The following is a 14,560-nucleotide window of genomic DNA, read 5'->3' on the forward strand; positions in this document are numbered from 1 at the left end:
CCCGCTGCTGCGCTCAGGCGCCAGCGTTTGGAGGTAATAGACGGTTTGCTCGGGAGTTTTGAGGAAGTGGACGGTGAGGTTGTTGGGGCGAATGATAAGGGTGGTGCAGCCCTGTACCAGTTCCACTGTGCCAATCACGCCCTGAGTGATATAGGGAGGCTGTCGAAGTCTGTGTTTCGATAATTTGTTGAGGCGCAAGGATGTATTAGCATAGTTTGCGCAGCGTACCGTTCTTGGTTTTCACCCCGTGGTTGCTTGGACTCCTCCCCTGCTTGAAAGTTCTGTTTGTCCCTCTGTACACGAACTTGCTGTGCGTAACTGCCGTTCTTTATTGCTTTGTGCTTGAGATGCTTCTCTCCGCTGTTGGCTCCACGATGAATGCTCACGAGGATCAACGTTTTTGAAGATGCCGTGGGTGCGTGCTTTACTAGTTCTCGTGAGGGTATTTTTTGTCCGTCTTCCGTCCGTGATGAGAGAGGAAAGGTTCCACCAGTACGGAAATGGTGAAAGTAGAAAGTTGCATAATGTCAGCTATATGCATCGTATTCAAGCTGAGATGCTTCCTTATGTGCGTGACATGATTGACCACGCGTTTGGTTCATACATCAAATACGCCTTTCCCAAAGATGAATTGTGTCCTGTGAGTGGTACTGGGAAGAATACGATGGGTGGCTATGGCTGGACCCTTATTGACTCTCTCGATACACTAGCAATTGCCGGGTTTCACAAAGAATTTCGTCGCCACGCGAAGTGGGTGGAAGAGCACTTGACCTTCGATATTGACGAATCAGTGTCGGTATTTGAGACGACTATTCGAGCTCTTGGAGGTCTTCTGGCTGCTCACTTCATGTACGAGGAGGGCATAGTCCCAATTATCCCTTCGGAGCACGACTATAACGGCGGGTTCTTGCGGCTCGCTGTGGATCTTGCAGATCGTCTGATGCCCTGTTTTGACACGCCCACTGGGATACCATATGGGGCGATTAATTTACGCCGTGGGGTTAGTGGTGGGGAATCGCAGCTGGCCAACACGGCCGGTGCTGGGACGTTGTTAATGGAGATGACGGTACTGTCGAGGATCACAGGCGATGAAAAATACGAGCGTGCGGCGCGGCGTGCATCTGAGGCTCTTTTTGCGGCCAGAGATTCTCAAACTGAGCTTATGGGGAATCACATTCATACTCATACAGGAATTTGGAGACATGGTGAATCATCCGTTGGAGGCAACATTGATAGCGTCATTGAGTACTTTATCAAATCACATAGTATGAGTGGGGACATTGGGGACTGGGAGCGGTTCGAGAGGACTGCGAGAGCTGTGAACCGCTATGTGCGGAAGGGTGGAATGCTGCTAGCAGCTAGCATGTATAGTGGACGGCGGCTGCAGACGTCCCAGGAATCTTTGTCATCATTTTTTCCTGGGAACTTGGTTCTTGGCGGCCATCTCCACGAGGCTGTAGAAAGTTCGTGGCCAATTCATACGTTCTTCAAACATTTTGGTGTTCTGCCGGAGATATTTTCCTTGGAATCTGGCGAGCCGTCGTGGATGTCACATGACTACGTTGGTCGACCTGAGCATATCGAGTCTCTGTATATGCTTTACCGTGCAACACGAGATCCTACATACCTCTTGATGGGAAAAGAACTGGCACTGGCCATTAACTTGCGTATGCGCACACCATATGGGTTTTCTTCCGTAAGTGATGTAAGGTACCCGCATCATGATGGTGTTCACAGAGACTCGATGGAGAGTTTCATGATCGCGGAGACCCTGAAATATTTGTATCTCTTGTTTGACGAGTGCAACGCTGTTCACATGCAGGGACGGATGGGCGGTCGCGCCTCACCGCATTGTGTTATGGATAGCGGTAGCGGCAGTAGCGTCAGCCACGTGGGGTGGGTTTTCAACACTGAAGCTCATCTTTTCCCTAATTCTGCCGAGTGGTGGGCGCCTACTTCCTTGGAGACCTTGGACAAGGAGGCTGAGGATCCCGCTGCTGCGCTCAGGCGCCAGCGTTTGGAGGTAATTGACGGTTTGCTCGGGAGTTTTGAGGAAGTGGACGGTGAGGTTGTTGGGGCGAATGATAAGGGTGGTGCAGCCCTGTACCAGTTCCACTGTGCCAATCACGCCCTGAGTGATATAGGGAGGCTGTCGAAGTCTGTGTTTCGATAATTTGTTGAGGCGCAAGGATGTATTAGCATAGTTTGCGCAGCGTACCGTTCTTGGTTTTCACCCCGTGGTTGCTTGGACTCCTCCCCTGCTTGAAAGTTCTGTTTGTCCCTCTGTACACGAACTTGCTGTGCGTAACTGCCGTTCTTTTATCTTTGCATGTGCTCCCCTGTTGTATAGGAATTTGTATACCGTTTTGGGTTTTGTAGGCGGTGATTATGAAAGGCGGTCAGTTTTTGAAGATGCCGTGTGTGCGTGTTTTACTAGTTCTCGTGAGGGTATTTTTTGTCCATCTGCCTTCTTTTGCTTTTGGGGATGCGTTTCCTGTGAATGGTGCGCGAGGAGGTAACAGCCAGGGCTACAATACCGATGGCATGCATCCTATTCAAGCTGAGATGCTTCCTTATGTGCGTGACATGATTGACCACGCGTTTGGTTCATACATCAAATACGCCTTTCCCAAAGATGAATTGTGTCCTGTGAGTGGTACTGGGAAGAATACGATGGGTGGCTATGGCTGGACCCTTATTGACTCTCTCGATACACTAGCAATTGCCGGGTTTCACAAAGAATTTCGTCGCCACGCGAAGTGGGTGGAAGAGCACTTGACCTTCGATATTGACGAATCAGTGTCGGTATTTGAGACGACTATTCGAGCTCTTGGAGGTCTTCTGGCTGCTCACTTCATGTACGAGGAGGGCATAGTCCCAATTATCCCTTCGGAGCACGACTATAACGGCGGGTTCTTGCGGCTCGCTGTGGATCTTGCAGATCGTCTGATGCCCTGTTTTGACACGCCCACTGGGATATCATATGGAAAGGTTAATTTACGCAGTAAAAGTAAGGAAATGTGGATTTCGAGATCAAATACAGCTGAAGTTGGCACGATGTTAATGGAGATGACGGTACTGTCGAGGATCACAGGCGATGAAAAATACGAGCGTGCGGCGCGGCGTGCATCTGAGGCTCTTTTTGCGGCCAGAGATTCTCAAACTGAGCTTATGGGGAATCACATTCATACTCATACAGGAATTTGGAGACATGGTGAATCATCCGTTGGAGGCAACATTGATAGCGTCATTGAGTACTTTATCAAATCACATAGTATGAGTGGGGACATTGGGGACTGGGAGCGGTTCGAGAGGACTGCGAGAGCTGTGAACCGCTATGTGCGGAAGGGTGGAATGCTGCTAGCAGCTAGCATGTATAGTGGACGGCGGCTGCAGACGTCCCAGGAATCTTTGTCATCATTTTTTCCTGGGAACTTGGTTCTTGGCGGCCATCTCCACGAGGCTGTAGAAAGTTCGTGGCCAATTCATACGTTCTTCAAACATTTTGGCGTTCTGCCGGAGATATTTTCCTTGGAATCTGGCGAGCCGTCGTGGATGTCACATGACTACATTGGTCGACCTGAGCATATCGAGTCTCTGTATATGCTTTACCGTGCAACACGAGATCCTACATACCTCTTGATGGGAAAAGAACTGGCACTGGCCATTAACTTGCCTGCGTTGAGCTGTTTTTTTTTTGAAAGGGTGCATCATGAATGGTTTTGGACTTAGTATTGCAGAGTATTGTTGTTTACCGTTATCTTTCTCTAAACGCACCTGTCTTCCCCGTTTATTTACATAGCTGCGTGCAAGAGGGTGAAAATTTTAGAAAGCCTACTCAACCCAACCCTCTCCGCTAGCACGGGAGATGGGTTAAAGACGCTTTCAGTACTTCCATGTCGTTGGTAAACTATCGTTAAAATTCATATTTTGTGTAGGATGATGAGGAACGCTTACTGGTTCTTCAGCATGATAATTATTTCTTATATCTTTCTTGTGGGTGGTAAAAGGGAAGCTAATGACTAAACTATTTTGCTTTTTTTATAATTTGATGATTCTGTTGGTGGATGTTTTTTATGTCCTCTGTTTTATTTTATTTAAGTTTATTTTTTTGTTTCTTTGTTGATTCTTTCCCTCTATTATATATATATTTACTGTTTTTTTTATTTTTTATTTTTTTTGTTAAACACACCAACTTATGCGCTAGTTGGTGAGTATTCCTTGAAAACATATGCTGTTTTCTTGTGTTGACCCTCTTGTGTTTCTTTATATATATGCATATATATATTTCCTGTAGATTAGCATGTTGTCTCGTTCATCTCAGGATCCCTTTACTGGGGAACTGGATTCTCTTGCCATGGTGCACGAGGTCATGAAGTTTGTTCCTTATAATCGTCGTACGTTGTGTACAATGCGGTGTGTTTCCAAACCGTATCGTCGTGCCGTCCAGCATCCTAAGGGGCCGTGGTCTTGTCATGAGGATATGATGATATCAAGATACGGTCAGTGTATTATATTTAATGCTATGGATGATGAGGACGGTCGCTCAAGCTTCCGTCTTTGCTCTGTATCGCCGGTGGGCCGGAAATTCGAGACGTTCAGCGCGAATATGCTTAGTCGGTACCACCAACGTGTAGCAGACGGGTTAACTCGCCTTGTTCTTCATCATTCCCCTGTGGAAGTGGAGTTCTTCGAAGCCCTAGCTGCGTTGACGAACCTGCGTGCACTTGAACTAGTGGCATGTCGTAACATTAAGTCGATTAGCGGAGCCAGCCATGCGGCCAACCTCGAGTCACTTGAGGTGCACCTATGCCCTCTGGAAGCAGACGGCGTTGTAGGTCTTTGCTTGCCCAGGTTGAGACGGTTGAAGTTGCGTTCTTGTTATAAGCTAACCTTTGTTAATGGGATTCCTCCAGAAACGGCTGCATCCCTGGAAGAGTTGTACCTGGAGAACTGCAATGTTTATGATGGCAGCGTTAACGAGCTGTTTGGCAACCTCACGTCGAAACTTCGTGTGCTTCACTTGCCGAGCACTCATGTTGATGCCGCTCTCACCGCTATTCCTGAGGAGGTACGTAGTGCGGGGCTTATGTCTCTGCATCTCCGTGAGACTCCCTTGAGATTTGAAACGCTATGTGAGCTGGCACCCTCGCTACAGGATAAACTAGAGTTCCTCTCGCTGGAGGGGTGCACAGGGTTGGAGAGTTTTGAACCTCTGGGAAGGTTGCAGCAGCTTCGATTCCTGGATGTTTCCGGATCATTCCATGGTGAAGGCCTGCACTTTCTCACATGCTGTACAAAGCTAGAACTGTTCCGGATGGGTGATTCACAGATAGAGAATATCATGTTTCTTTCGTCCTTGCAGTTTCTTCGTGTGTTGGACGCACCAAAGTCTGTTCTTAGCGATCCTTCGCTGATGTTTCTTGAAGCTCTCCCCATGTTGGACACGGTTGTCCTTACAGGTTGCATCCTTATCACTAATGTCAATGTACTGTCCACGTGCCCGAGAATTCGTCGGATATTTTGTGCCCGAACAAGCGTCACAAATGAAGGTGTTACGCTCTTATCGGACTGTCCTGAGCTAGAGGAGCTTGATCTTCGAATGACTGCGGTCACCGATGTTAATTTCCTCGCAGATTGTTCTTCTTTAAAGAGCATAAACGTGGGAAGCGCAGTGACAAGTATTGATGGCCTTCAGTTATTGTTAAATAAAAAGGGATTAGAGGTAATTCACGACTCTTTTGATATGGAAACGGATCTCACGGACATGTAGAAGAGGTTTAAAATGAGGAAAATATACTTTGGAGCGGTGGAGAGTGCTTGCTGAGGTCGGAGAGAGGAGCTGAATGGGGGATTTTGTGGAGGAGTTAGAACATTGTGTTTGTTGTTGATGGGGATCGTGCGATGTCCCTCTAGCGTTTCGATTCCGCCTCCTTTCTTCCTTACTCGTGTAATGCCGCTGTGTGAAGCGTTGGCCGTTTGGCGTTACCGTTTTCCCTTATTTTCTGTTTCTACCACTGTCGTTACGCTGCCCAAGTTTCTGGTTATGATAAATGCTACCGTACCCCGCTGCTCCCTTTCGTCTGCTTTGTAGACGTATAAATGTTTGTGTGTGCTCTTCGCCGTGCGTACCTCATCGGGGATCGCTGATTATATCCGACTTTTTACTCACATTTGTACGGGGGATGCTCTGTGCCCTTGTGCCGCAGGGCGGTAGTGCTGGTTGGTTTCGTTGCGTCCTCAAAGTGCGAATGATGTGCGACATGTCTGTTGGGGCAACTCTATGTGTAAGAGTGCCAGGATGTGACAGCTACGGCTTTCACTGCGTGGCGGACCAGAACGTTAGTTCTGTTTGATGTCGTACTGCGTAAATGCAGTCGAACAAACGCTAGTAATCCCTACTTCTGGTCACGATGTGCGGTCGCGGCCAGTAGAAGTTGACATATCGAACTTTGGTGTGTGTACAGGTTGTGTGTTTGCTTTTTACTGACCCTCGACGTTTTTGAGAGGTGCATTTCACGGGCAGCGGGGAGCCTTTGAGGTGTGCGGTAGGTATACCATTGTGTTTGTCGAGGGTTTTCAACCCGTACCCACGTCCACTAAACCAAGGTGGAAAGAGTTTAGCTGGTTTCGCGGGGAAATACGGGTGGTGCCGCCTGTTTTCCTTCGGGGAATTGAACCATCTCTTTTTCTCATTTTGTGCTTGCATGTGTGCGTAGGAGCAATGAGAAAAGATACACCCTCTAGCTTTTTACACTTGTCGAGAGTGCGGCGGAGCGAGCGAAGGGGCATTTTTTACCCGCCGACAGAGCTCCCGTGGTGCAAATGTTTGCTCTCTGAAACGCGTTTAGGGGTTAGAAGGAAACGTTGGTGTGCACCTCTTCCCCATGTTTCCCTTTTCCCCCCTTGATGCTACTCTTCGTTCCTTACCGCTTCTCCCTGATCTTCCGGACTTCGGTTTACTTAGGCATCTGCTTCCGTCTTTCCTCACTTTCTCCCTTCACGTCGTGCTGTGCTGGCAACACAATAGCTTTTCCTTGCCTCACCCGTGGAAGCTAGCACTGCCTTTCTGAAGGGGAGGTGCACCGTTTCAGCTGTGCGGAAGGGTAACGTCTACGCGTTTTTGTGAGTCGCTTGCGCTCTACCATCTGCGTCTTTGTTTGAAAGGGGCGTGGAGGAAGAGGAAAAGGTGAAGTGTTGGTGAGGCGCGAGAGAAGATCGGATGGGCGGGGACCGACGGCACATGGGCAGCATCCCTGGCAAAAGTGATGTCGGGGAACCGGGAGCTGATTTGCCTCCAGCACCACCTGTCGATCTGTGCGATGATCAGTTACGGATGGCTAGCACCATCAAATCGTTTCATTACAAGTTACAGCAACGGATGACTACTGCAGGTGATAGGGCTTGCACCCAAGAAACGGAGGAGGAGAGGTGGTTTCGCCTAATTGCCGAGGAGAGCGAGCAAATGAAGTCGTACACAGCTGCCATGCACGGCATTGCTACGCAATATTGGGACCCACAAGAGGATAAGTTGAGGGATGGAGGGCAAACAAAGAGTTGTGTTACTTGTCCACCTATCACCACCAGAGTTATTCCTTCTAATAATGCTATTTGCGTCACAAAGCGTGTGCGGGATACCGAAACTGTAGTAGTCGGAAGTGCGTGCGAGAGACAGAGAGCAGCTTGCTTGCGGCACAATGACCGGATCAAGTATTCATTGCAGTGTGTGACCGAGTATTTTCTTGGAATCTGTCGCGTACCACCGTTGATAGCATCAAAAGACACCAACCGCAGCACCTGCAGTGAGGTAGCAGATGTGTTGTCTTGCTCAGCGGTGGCGGGGGCCGTATACTATGAGAAGCTTCCCCTCTTAGCCTCTTCGTCGGTGAAGAGGTGGCGAAGGACTTATTACGATACTCATGGTCGGCAGGCATATCCTTATGAGATCGACGCCGAAGCTTACCGAGTGTTGTTGGCGTCGGAAAGAACCGTGGGAGATGGTAATACTGCAGCGCCAGTGTGCCCGCTATCGTCGTCTGGGCTTGTTACTACCGGCACTGCCGGAGGTACAGCAGCTAACTACATGACGATGTCACGCACGGAGGCTTGCCGCCGGATCAATCTTGACTGCCCGCATCCACGGTTACTTGGCCAGCAGAGGGTCCCACCGTTGCTTGTTCTCGACATTGGTTCGTGTTACGGTCCGTTTGGTGGTAGGAGCGTTACGAACGGCGTTCTGCAGGTGCCGTTGGCGGTGACGGCGCTAGATTTGAGTCCCTACGAGGGTAGTGGTGTCATTAAGGCTGACTGGCTCGCTATCCGTTTTCACGATAGTGACAGAGCTACGGGGCGGTGTAGTTGTGATGATGAGGGCTGTATAAGTGGGACGACTTTCGATGACCATGGCCACGCTGATTGCGGTGTATCACTCGTTAGGTGGTGTGATGAAGAGAGTGGTAAATACGAAGGGACGGGAAGTGCCAGGAGGATTCTTTCTCTTGCGCGTGGTGCGTTCGATGTGGTTTTCTTTTGCCTGCTGCTTTCATTCTTGCCACATCCTAGGCTACGATACCGTGCCTGCCTGCATGCCTACCTGGCCCTGAAGGACGGGGGTCTGCTTGTGATTGTTAGCACGCGGACTCAGGGCGCTCGACGCAGCCTCTGGGTTGACGAATGGATTAAGTGCATAGAAGGAATCGGGTTTAAGAGAGTGCACAAAAACGTAATGAAACAGATTGTCGGGTTGAGTTTCAGCAAACAGCCAGCCAGTGAGGTCAGCGGTGACGACTCTGTGTTGTGTGGTGCGGAGGTGTGGGTGGAACGCATGATGAACCGCGCAGATGCGCTAGGTGGTCTCCGCACCATCGGCGATGAAAGCCCATGGTGAATGTGCTGGTCTCTGTTAGGTTTACCGATAACATGGGTGTGGTACTAGTCTCCACTTCTTGGAGCGAAATCTATCGCTTGCCCTGTTTCATATCTTGTGTTTCTTCTCGTTCGTCTGACGTGGCCAATGTGGTTGTGTGTGCTAGTTATTTTGCTGCTACACTGTGCGTACCATGTGGTTGCATGCATGTTCGTCGTGTGTGGTGTGGGGGCAGTTTGTGCGCGGCATTTCGAGAGGGATGTTCCCACTTCCCTCGTTGCTACTGTTTGTGTTTCCTCTCCGTTGTGGTTTGCGAGCAGCGCTTGACCGTAGGCAGATGTCAGCCCTTCAGGGTTGGCACCAAGTAACGTGCATCTGCGTTTTTACCCATTAATGAGGAAACACTGTTCTGAAGGTGCGGTACACTGTTCTTCACATTTTCTTACATTAGCCCTCGTAGAAAACGCGTAGTACCCAAATTTTTTATTGTTTTACCCGGCGGAAGATGGAGTTGCATATTTTCGACTTCGACGGGACCATATTCAACTCTCCAACGCCCTCCGCCCGTTTGAAAACCACGCAGGGATCGAGGGTATATGGGCAACTGATGCGGCCGCTCCAGGACAACGGTTTGGGTTGGTTTCAGAGTCTCAGTACGCTGTCACCACCTGCGGTGCCGGAGAAGCCAGAGGAAGAGAAGTGGTACATCGCCCCTGTCCTCGCGCGGATTCGTCAGCTGAATGAGCGCCGCAGGGATGACAAGCTTCGTGGTGATCCCGAATCGGTGCAGGTGTACGTCTTAACGGGTCGTGACGAAAAGTACCGCAGGCGGATTACGGCGCTGCTGGACAATGTGGGGCTGTTGGGGATTATGAACGGCGTGTTTCTGAAACCAAGTGAGACTTATGGCACCGTGAAGTACAAATTGGAGACAATGTACACGCTTTTGGCGAAGCACCAACCAACACAGGCTTTCTACTACGAGGATCGTATGGAGCAGGGCCAAAAACTGCTTGGGGGTATCCGTCGGCTTTCCGATGTGGTTAATAAAAAATCATCGGGTACTGGTTTTGTTTCTACGCTGATGCTGCACCCCGATGGGAGTCTGTGCCGTCTTGAGTCGGACCCTCTCAATTCCGATGAGGCAAATATAGAAAACTGCAACGCTGCCAAGCGTTGGTGGAACGACGTTTGTCGTCGCATCGACCCCTATCCCTTGTCAAGTGTCAATCCCTTTTGGTTTACACTCGTCTTTCTCGATCCTGAGCTTCCTTCTTGCAGTGATCGCATGCTTACGGCGAAGGAAGAGGACTTACTTGTGAGTGAATTGCGGTACGAAGGGGAGGCATACAGGGCAGCAAATCCCACAAAGGCACGGTCCACCTCTGATGGCCCGAGGGGCTTGCGGAAGAGAAGCTAACTTTCGTGCAAACAGAGCAATTTTAAAAATCGTTTTTCGTCCCCCTAGAGAGGGGAGGGAGGGTTTGCGTGTATGTGCATTTAGTTGAGGATTTTTGCTTCATTGAGATCAGGAGCGGTTCGGGGTGTAGTTGGTGTTTTGCTGTGTTGCTATTATTCTCTCCCCATCCCTTTCTCCATACATTGCCTCCTTGTTCACATTTGTTTGTCCCTTCTGAAGTGGCGACACCGGTTGCGCGCCGTTTCCGCAGTGGTACGAGTGCAGTTGTAGGGTGAAGGAACGGTGCCGGGAACAAACGATGTTTCGGGTCTTGTGTTGGATCGGACGGAATTCCCTCTCTTTTCTCGGCAGCTCCACAGCTTCCTCGCTCCTTAGGGAACCTTCGGTGTGGCGGCAACCCATGCTCCCTTTTCGATGTTTTTTCTTTTTGCTTCGTTCCACTCTCGCATCTTACCAACTGGTGGGAGGGGCAAGAAAGGTACTATCTTTTATTAATTGCGCACGGGTACCTGTGACCGTTTACCCCTTTTCTTTGACCCATTTGTTTTTTGTATTTACTGTTTAACATTTATATATTTTTTCACTATTCCCACTCTACTGTATCGGTGCTGTCGTATTCTACGGCCCCAAAGTGTAATGGCCTATCGGGAGAGTAAAGAAGGACGAAAAGGCAACATTTGGCAGTGGAAGACAATCAAAAAGTTAATAGTGCTTCTTCACTCCGGTCGGGGACCAAGGTGATAGCAACAGCAAATATAAGCCACCGAGAAGCAATCTTAAATGAAGCGGTCACCTGTGGAGTTCCCAACACAAAAAAATTTAACTCAGATGTCAAAAGAAATAGGTAAAAAATAAAAGAAAACTTAAATTGGTCCTGGTCACATGTATATACGCATGTGTTTTTTTTTTTTTTTTGTGGGGTGTGACTTATTTTTCATATCGCGGGAAAGTGTGGGGGTTATGTTCATATGAGACACTCGTAAGTACAGTAAGACGCCAGCAATAACAGCGTAAAACTAATAAGAGCGAGAGGGAAGAATGGGGAACAAAAGATATTTTCAAAAGGATTGCCAAGGAGTAAGAACTACTTCTCCTGCCTTCATATTCCTCCATTTTCCACAAGGGTATTAACTGTAGTCGAGCGTGTGAAAATGTTATGCTATTTTTAATGGGTAGAAAGGGGCTCGCAAAACTAAGTGCGGGAGACCGGAGGTTATACGATAAATTCAATGTGCAAAACAAACGTATAAAAGGTAAATAGGGGTGGGTGTGGTGTGGGTTTCGCCGCCGTGTCAAATAACTTGTGAATACTGAGCCTGTTTTTCGTTCATCTGCCCTTGCCGTTATTGATTCTTACTTTCCTGCCTACGCTTTGTGCCTTAATATGCAAAACTAGGTGATGAGGAGTGCTCAGTTGCCATCAAAACTTTCTTCGGCTGCTGGATCATGCAAACACTGGGTTGTTTCAGTGCCTAATAGCAGCGAAAGCTATAGGTGTTTTTGTTCTCTCATCGACCGAGCCCTTCAACCGGGTACGTGTTACCCATATTCTGTTCGGTTTCGTCTTGAACACCTTCTACCCGCGGACTGGAGTCTTTTACTAGGGTGGTGTCGTCGGTTAACATCATGTTGTGGGAGCTTCACTTACACCTCTCCTGGTGACATCTCCGAGCAGACGGAAAGTGTAGGGGCTGTGGACGATTCAGAAGGGCACCCGGCAGTGGTGAACGCTGCCTTCATGCATGTTGTGGAGAGGTGCCATGGCGACTTCGTGCCCAACAACATGATTTATCATGAACTGCAGAGGCGGTACACTGTCTATGCCCCTGCGTCCCCACCGCCCCCAGAGGGACCCGAGGATTTTACCTCCTTTCTGGGTGCTCTTCAGGATAGCGTATGTGATGGTTGTTTAGCATCTCTGTTGGAGGGTGATGGAAACGTGGGCGAGGACCCACTGGCAAGCCAGGTGCCGTCTTTGGAGGCAACGAAGCACAACCAAAAGGTGCTTGGCGTTGGTGCTGCCGCTTCAATGGAGAGTGAGGCGCATCGCCAGCAGGGGGAACTACTTTTTAACTTCTTTCCGCACCGTGTTGTGGTATCGGATGGTATACCGTGCCATTCCACCCACTTTGTTGTAATGGTCAACCTTAAACCTGTTGTCCCGTGGCACCTAATGGTGGTGCCTATACGTTGTGTTGGCACTTTGTCTGCCCTTAGTGCTGCGGAAATGGAGGATTTAGGGCATATGATTCATCTCACGATAAGTGTGCTGAGTCACGTGTTGGTGAAGCCCGCGGTGACGGGTACTGGGGACACCAGCTCTAATGGTGGTAGTCGCGTTGAAAGGGGGTGTAGTCCACACAGTATCGGTTCTCCTGTACCCGCTTCTGTTGGCGGTGGAGGGGGGTTTAGCATTGCCATTCAACAAGGGGAGCTCGCCGGTCAGACAGTTCCGCACCTCCACGTGCATGTTATTCCGTTTGACCCGCGCGGTAAGCTTGCGGGTGAACCGGAGGACGAGGAGCAACAGAGGCGGCAACCCCCGCGCACAGGGGCACAAATGCGGGAGGAAACGGAGTTCCTTAGGCCTCACTTTGTTCGATTAGCCAATGAAAAGAACATGAGAGGAATCTGCGCAACTTGCGGTTGAAAAAGATGGTGACATCTTCATGAAGTGAACGTTGCACATGGTCAGTCGTGGGGTTGCCTCGTGGAGAAGTCAAAGTGAATGGGCCGGTCCTCTGTATGCAATCACAATTTCTTAATTTTTTTTTTTCGCGTTGATACTGGCAGTGGCATTCGATTCTTACTTTTCCCGATTTCCGCAATCGGACCACTTAATCACCTCGCAGTTTTATTGGATATTTCCATACCTTTTTGGTCTGACGTAGCTTTTGTGTCCTACTGTTTGTGAGGAAGTGGCATGACGGAGTGAGACGGTGGCCGAATATGTACCCGCTGAGTGCCATCTCCGATGCTAAAAAGGTTTTGAGACTCACTCACATGCGCCGCCTCCGCGCGGCGGCAAGGAGCGATCCCAGTGCCTTGAAACTTGAGTCGATACGCATTTGTGAGGTGCTGTACGAGCGTATCTGTGTTTTGAGACGGAAGCACTTGGGTGTCGAGGGTGCGATGCTCCCTCCTCTTCTTCTTTGTGCCTATCTGCCACTGTTCTATGAAGTGGATCTCCGTCCTCTGTTATCCCGGTTGTGGAGGGAGCGACCCAACGAGCACCTCAGGTGTGTTTCTGTCTTTGTTCCGACTGTGCTTGCGCAGTTTAAGAATGTGAACAGCTGCACAGGTACCTCAGTGCCTGTTCCCTTGCGGTCATTTCCGCCGCAGACCGTTGCTGAGCGACTGATGAGTGCCATGCTGTTTGTTGAAGTGCTTGGTGAGGGAGACTTGCTACGGTCTTTCGACGTGCGTGGTTGCTACGGGTTGATGGAGCTGAAGGAAGGTATTCTTCATCGCGACATTTTCCGTAGTGGCGAAAGTGTAACTTGCGGTGTGTCACCATCCTCCCGCCGGGTTATCGCCTGTGACTGGTGGCACTCCCTCTTTCCACATTGTCCGAGGCCTGCAGGTCTGATTGAGTCTGGAGATCACCCGCGGGGCGGGGTTCAGCGAGGTCCTCTTCTTTCCCTTACACCCGGTGTTTTATTTGATCGGACGGGAGGCCGGTTGGGGAAGGGCGGCGGATACTACGATAGATTTTTGCAGTTTCAGCGGTGTGCTTCGGGTGATCCGGCGGAAGAGACGACCTTAGCATGGGGTGTTGCTAGGGAAATGCAGCTGCTATCGGGAGAGGGGGACAAGCTACCAGTTTATAGAGATTCTTTGCCTTCCCATGGTATGAAGGACGCCCTAATGGATGCTGTGGTTACATCCACTGAGTTTGTTAAGTGCTCGTGAGGCATTGGAAAATGTTACACAAGGTTCGCGTTGTCAGGGTTGAATTTCCTACCTTCTTTTGTGAGCCGGTAGGAAGTTGTGTTCAAGTGAGACACAGATTATCTTTGCCATGCATTCGCGGTACCTAACCCTCCTTTGTCCCACACATTTGTTTCGTCGTTGAACAGTTTTCAAAAAGAAAAAAATCCGTGGAGGCAGCAAGGGGAACTGCTGCTGGAGCAGTATACGTGGGGGCTCCTTGTGTTCCATCTTCAACTAAGAAAGTGGAGAGCTATTGCTTACTTTTCGGGCTTCTACTAATCTCTCTTTTCTGAATTGGAAGCCGTTAGAAACGGAGTTAGGGAAAAGTGTATAGGTAGGTG

At 49.5% G+C, this 14,560-nt stretch overlaps 9 protein-coding genes across 9 annotated transcripts; 8 read left to right on the forward strand and 1 right to left on the reverse strand.

The window, feature by feature from the left end:
- Positions 1-406: 406 nt before the first annotated feature.
- On the forward strand, positions 407-2,173 carry TbgDal_VIII2590 (mannosyl-oligosaccharide 1,2-alpha-mannosidase IB, putative; the record flags this gene model as incomplete). The annotated part of the gene is made up of 1 exon (XM_011777286.1): positions 407-2,173. One exon carries the CDS (start codon positions 407-409, stop codon positions 2,171-2,173), a length of 1,767 nt encoding a protein of 588 aa, XP_011775588.1.
- A 215-nt stretch (positions 2,174-2,388) lies between these two features.
- On the forward strand, positions 2,389-3,732 carry TbgDal_VIII2600 (mannosyl-oligosaccharide 1,2-alpha-mannosidase IB, putative; the record flags this gene model as incomplete). Its single annotated transcript, XM_011777287.1, has 1 exon — positions 2,389-3,732. One exon carries the CDS (start codon positions 2,389-2,391, stop codon positions 3,730-3,732), a length of 1,344 nt encoding a protein of 447 aa, XP_011775589.1.
- Positions 3,733-4,303: 571 nt separating this feature from the next.
- On the forward strand, positions 4,304-5,773 carry TbgDal_VIII2610 (hypothetical protein, conserved; the record flags this gene model as incomplete). The annotated part of the gene is made up of 1 exon (XM_011777288.1): positions 4,304-5,773. The coding sequence occupies one exon, from the start codon at positions 4,304-4,306 to the stop codon at positions 5,771-5,773; it is 1,470 nt and encodes a 489-aa protein (XP_011775590.1).
- Positions 5,774-6,053: 280 nt separating this feature from the next.
- TbgDal_VIII2620 (hypothetical protein, unlikely) lies at positions 6,054-6,356 on the forward strand (the record flags this gene model as incomplete). The annotated part of the gene is made up of 1 exon (XM_011777289.1): positions 6,054-6,356. One exon carries the CDS (start codon positions 6,054-6,056, stop codon positions 6,354-6,356), a length of 303 nt encoding a protein of 100 aa, XP_011775591.1.
- A 32-nt stretch (positions 6,357-6,388) lies between these two features.
- On the reverse strand, positions 6,389-6,709 carry TbgDal_VIII2630 (hypothetical protein, unlikely; the record flags this gene model as incomplete). The annotated part of the gene is made up of 1 exon (XM_011777290.1): positions 6,389-6,709. One exon carries the CDS (start codon positions 6,707-6,709, stop codon positions 6,389-6,391), a length of 321 nt encoding a protein of 106 aa, XP_011775592.1.
- Positions 6,710-7,222: 513 nt separating this feature from the next.
- Positions 7,223-8,887, forward strand: TbgDal_VIII2640 (hypothetical protein, conserved; the record flags this gene model as incomplete). The annotated part of the gene is made up of 1 exon (XM_011777291.1): positions 7,223-8,887. One exon carries the CDS (start codon positions 7,223-7,225, stop codon positions 8,885-8,887), a length of 1,665 nt encoding a protein of 554 aa, XP_011775593.1.
- A 484-nt stretch (positions 8,888-9,371) lies between these two features.
- Positions 9,372-10,286, forward strand: TbgDal_VIII2650 (hypothetical protein, conserved; the record flags this gene model as incomplete). The annotated part of the gene is made up of 1 exon (XM_011777292.1): positions 9,372-10,286. One exon carries the CDS (start codon positions 9,372-9,374, stop codon positions 10,284-10,286), a length of 915 nt encoding a protein of 304 aa, XP_011775594.1.
- A 1,399-nt stretch (positions 10,287-11,685) lies between these two features.
- TbgDal_VIII2660 (Bis(5'-adenosyl)-triphosphatase, putative) lies at positions 11,686-12,936 on the forward strand (the record flags this gene model as incomplete). The annotated part of the gene is made up of 1 exon (XM_011777293.1): positions 11,686-12,936. The coding sequence occupies one exon, from the start codon at positions 11,686-11,688 to the stop codon at positions 12,934-12,936; it is 1,251 nt and encodes a 416-aa protein (XP_011775595.1).
- Positions 12,937-13,235: 299 nt separating this feature from the next.
- On the forward strand, positions 13,236-14,198 carry TbgDal_VIII2670 (hypothetical protein, conserved; the record flags this gene model as incomplete). Its single annotated transcript, XM_011777294.1, has 1 exon — positions 13,236-14,198. The coding sequence occupies one exon, from the start codon at positions 13,236-13,238 to the stop codon at positions 14,196-14,198; it is 963 nt and encodes a 320-aa protein (XP_011775596.1).
- Between the last annotated feature and the right edge of the window lie 362 nt (positions 14,199-14,560).

Source organism: Trypanosoma brucei, chromosome 8, assembly GCF_000210295.1.
Source record: "Trypanosoma brucei gambiense DAL972 chromosome 8, complete sequence".
Classification (NCBI taxonomy): domain Eukaryota; phylum Euglenozoa; class Kinetoplastea; order Trypanosomatida; family Trypanosomatidae; genus Trypanosoma; species Trypanosoma brucei.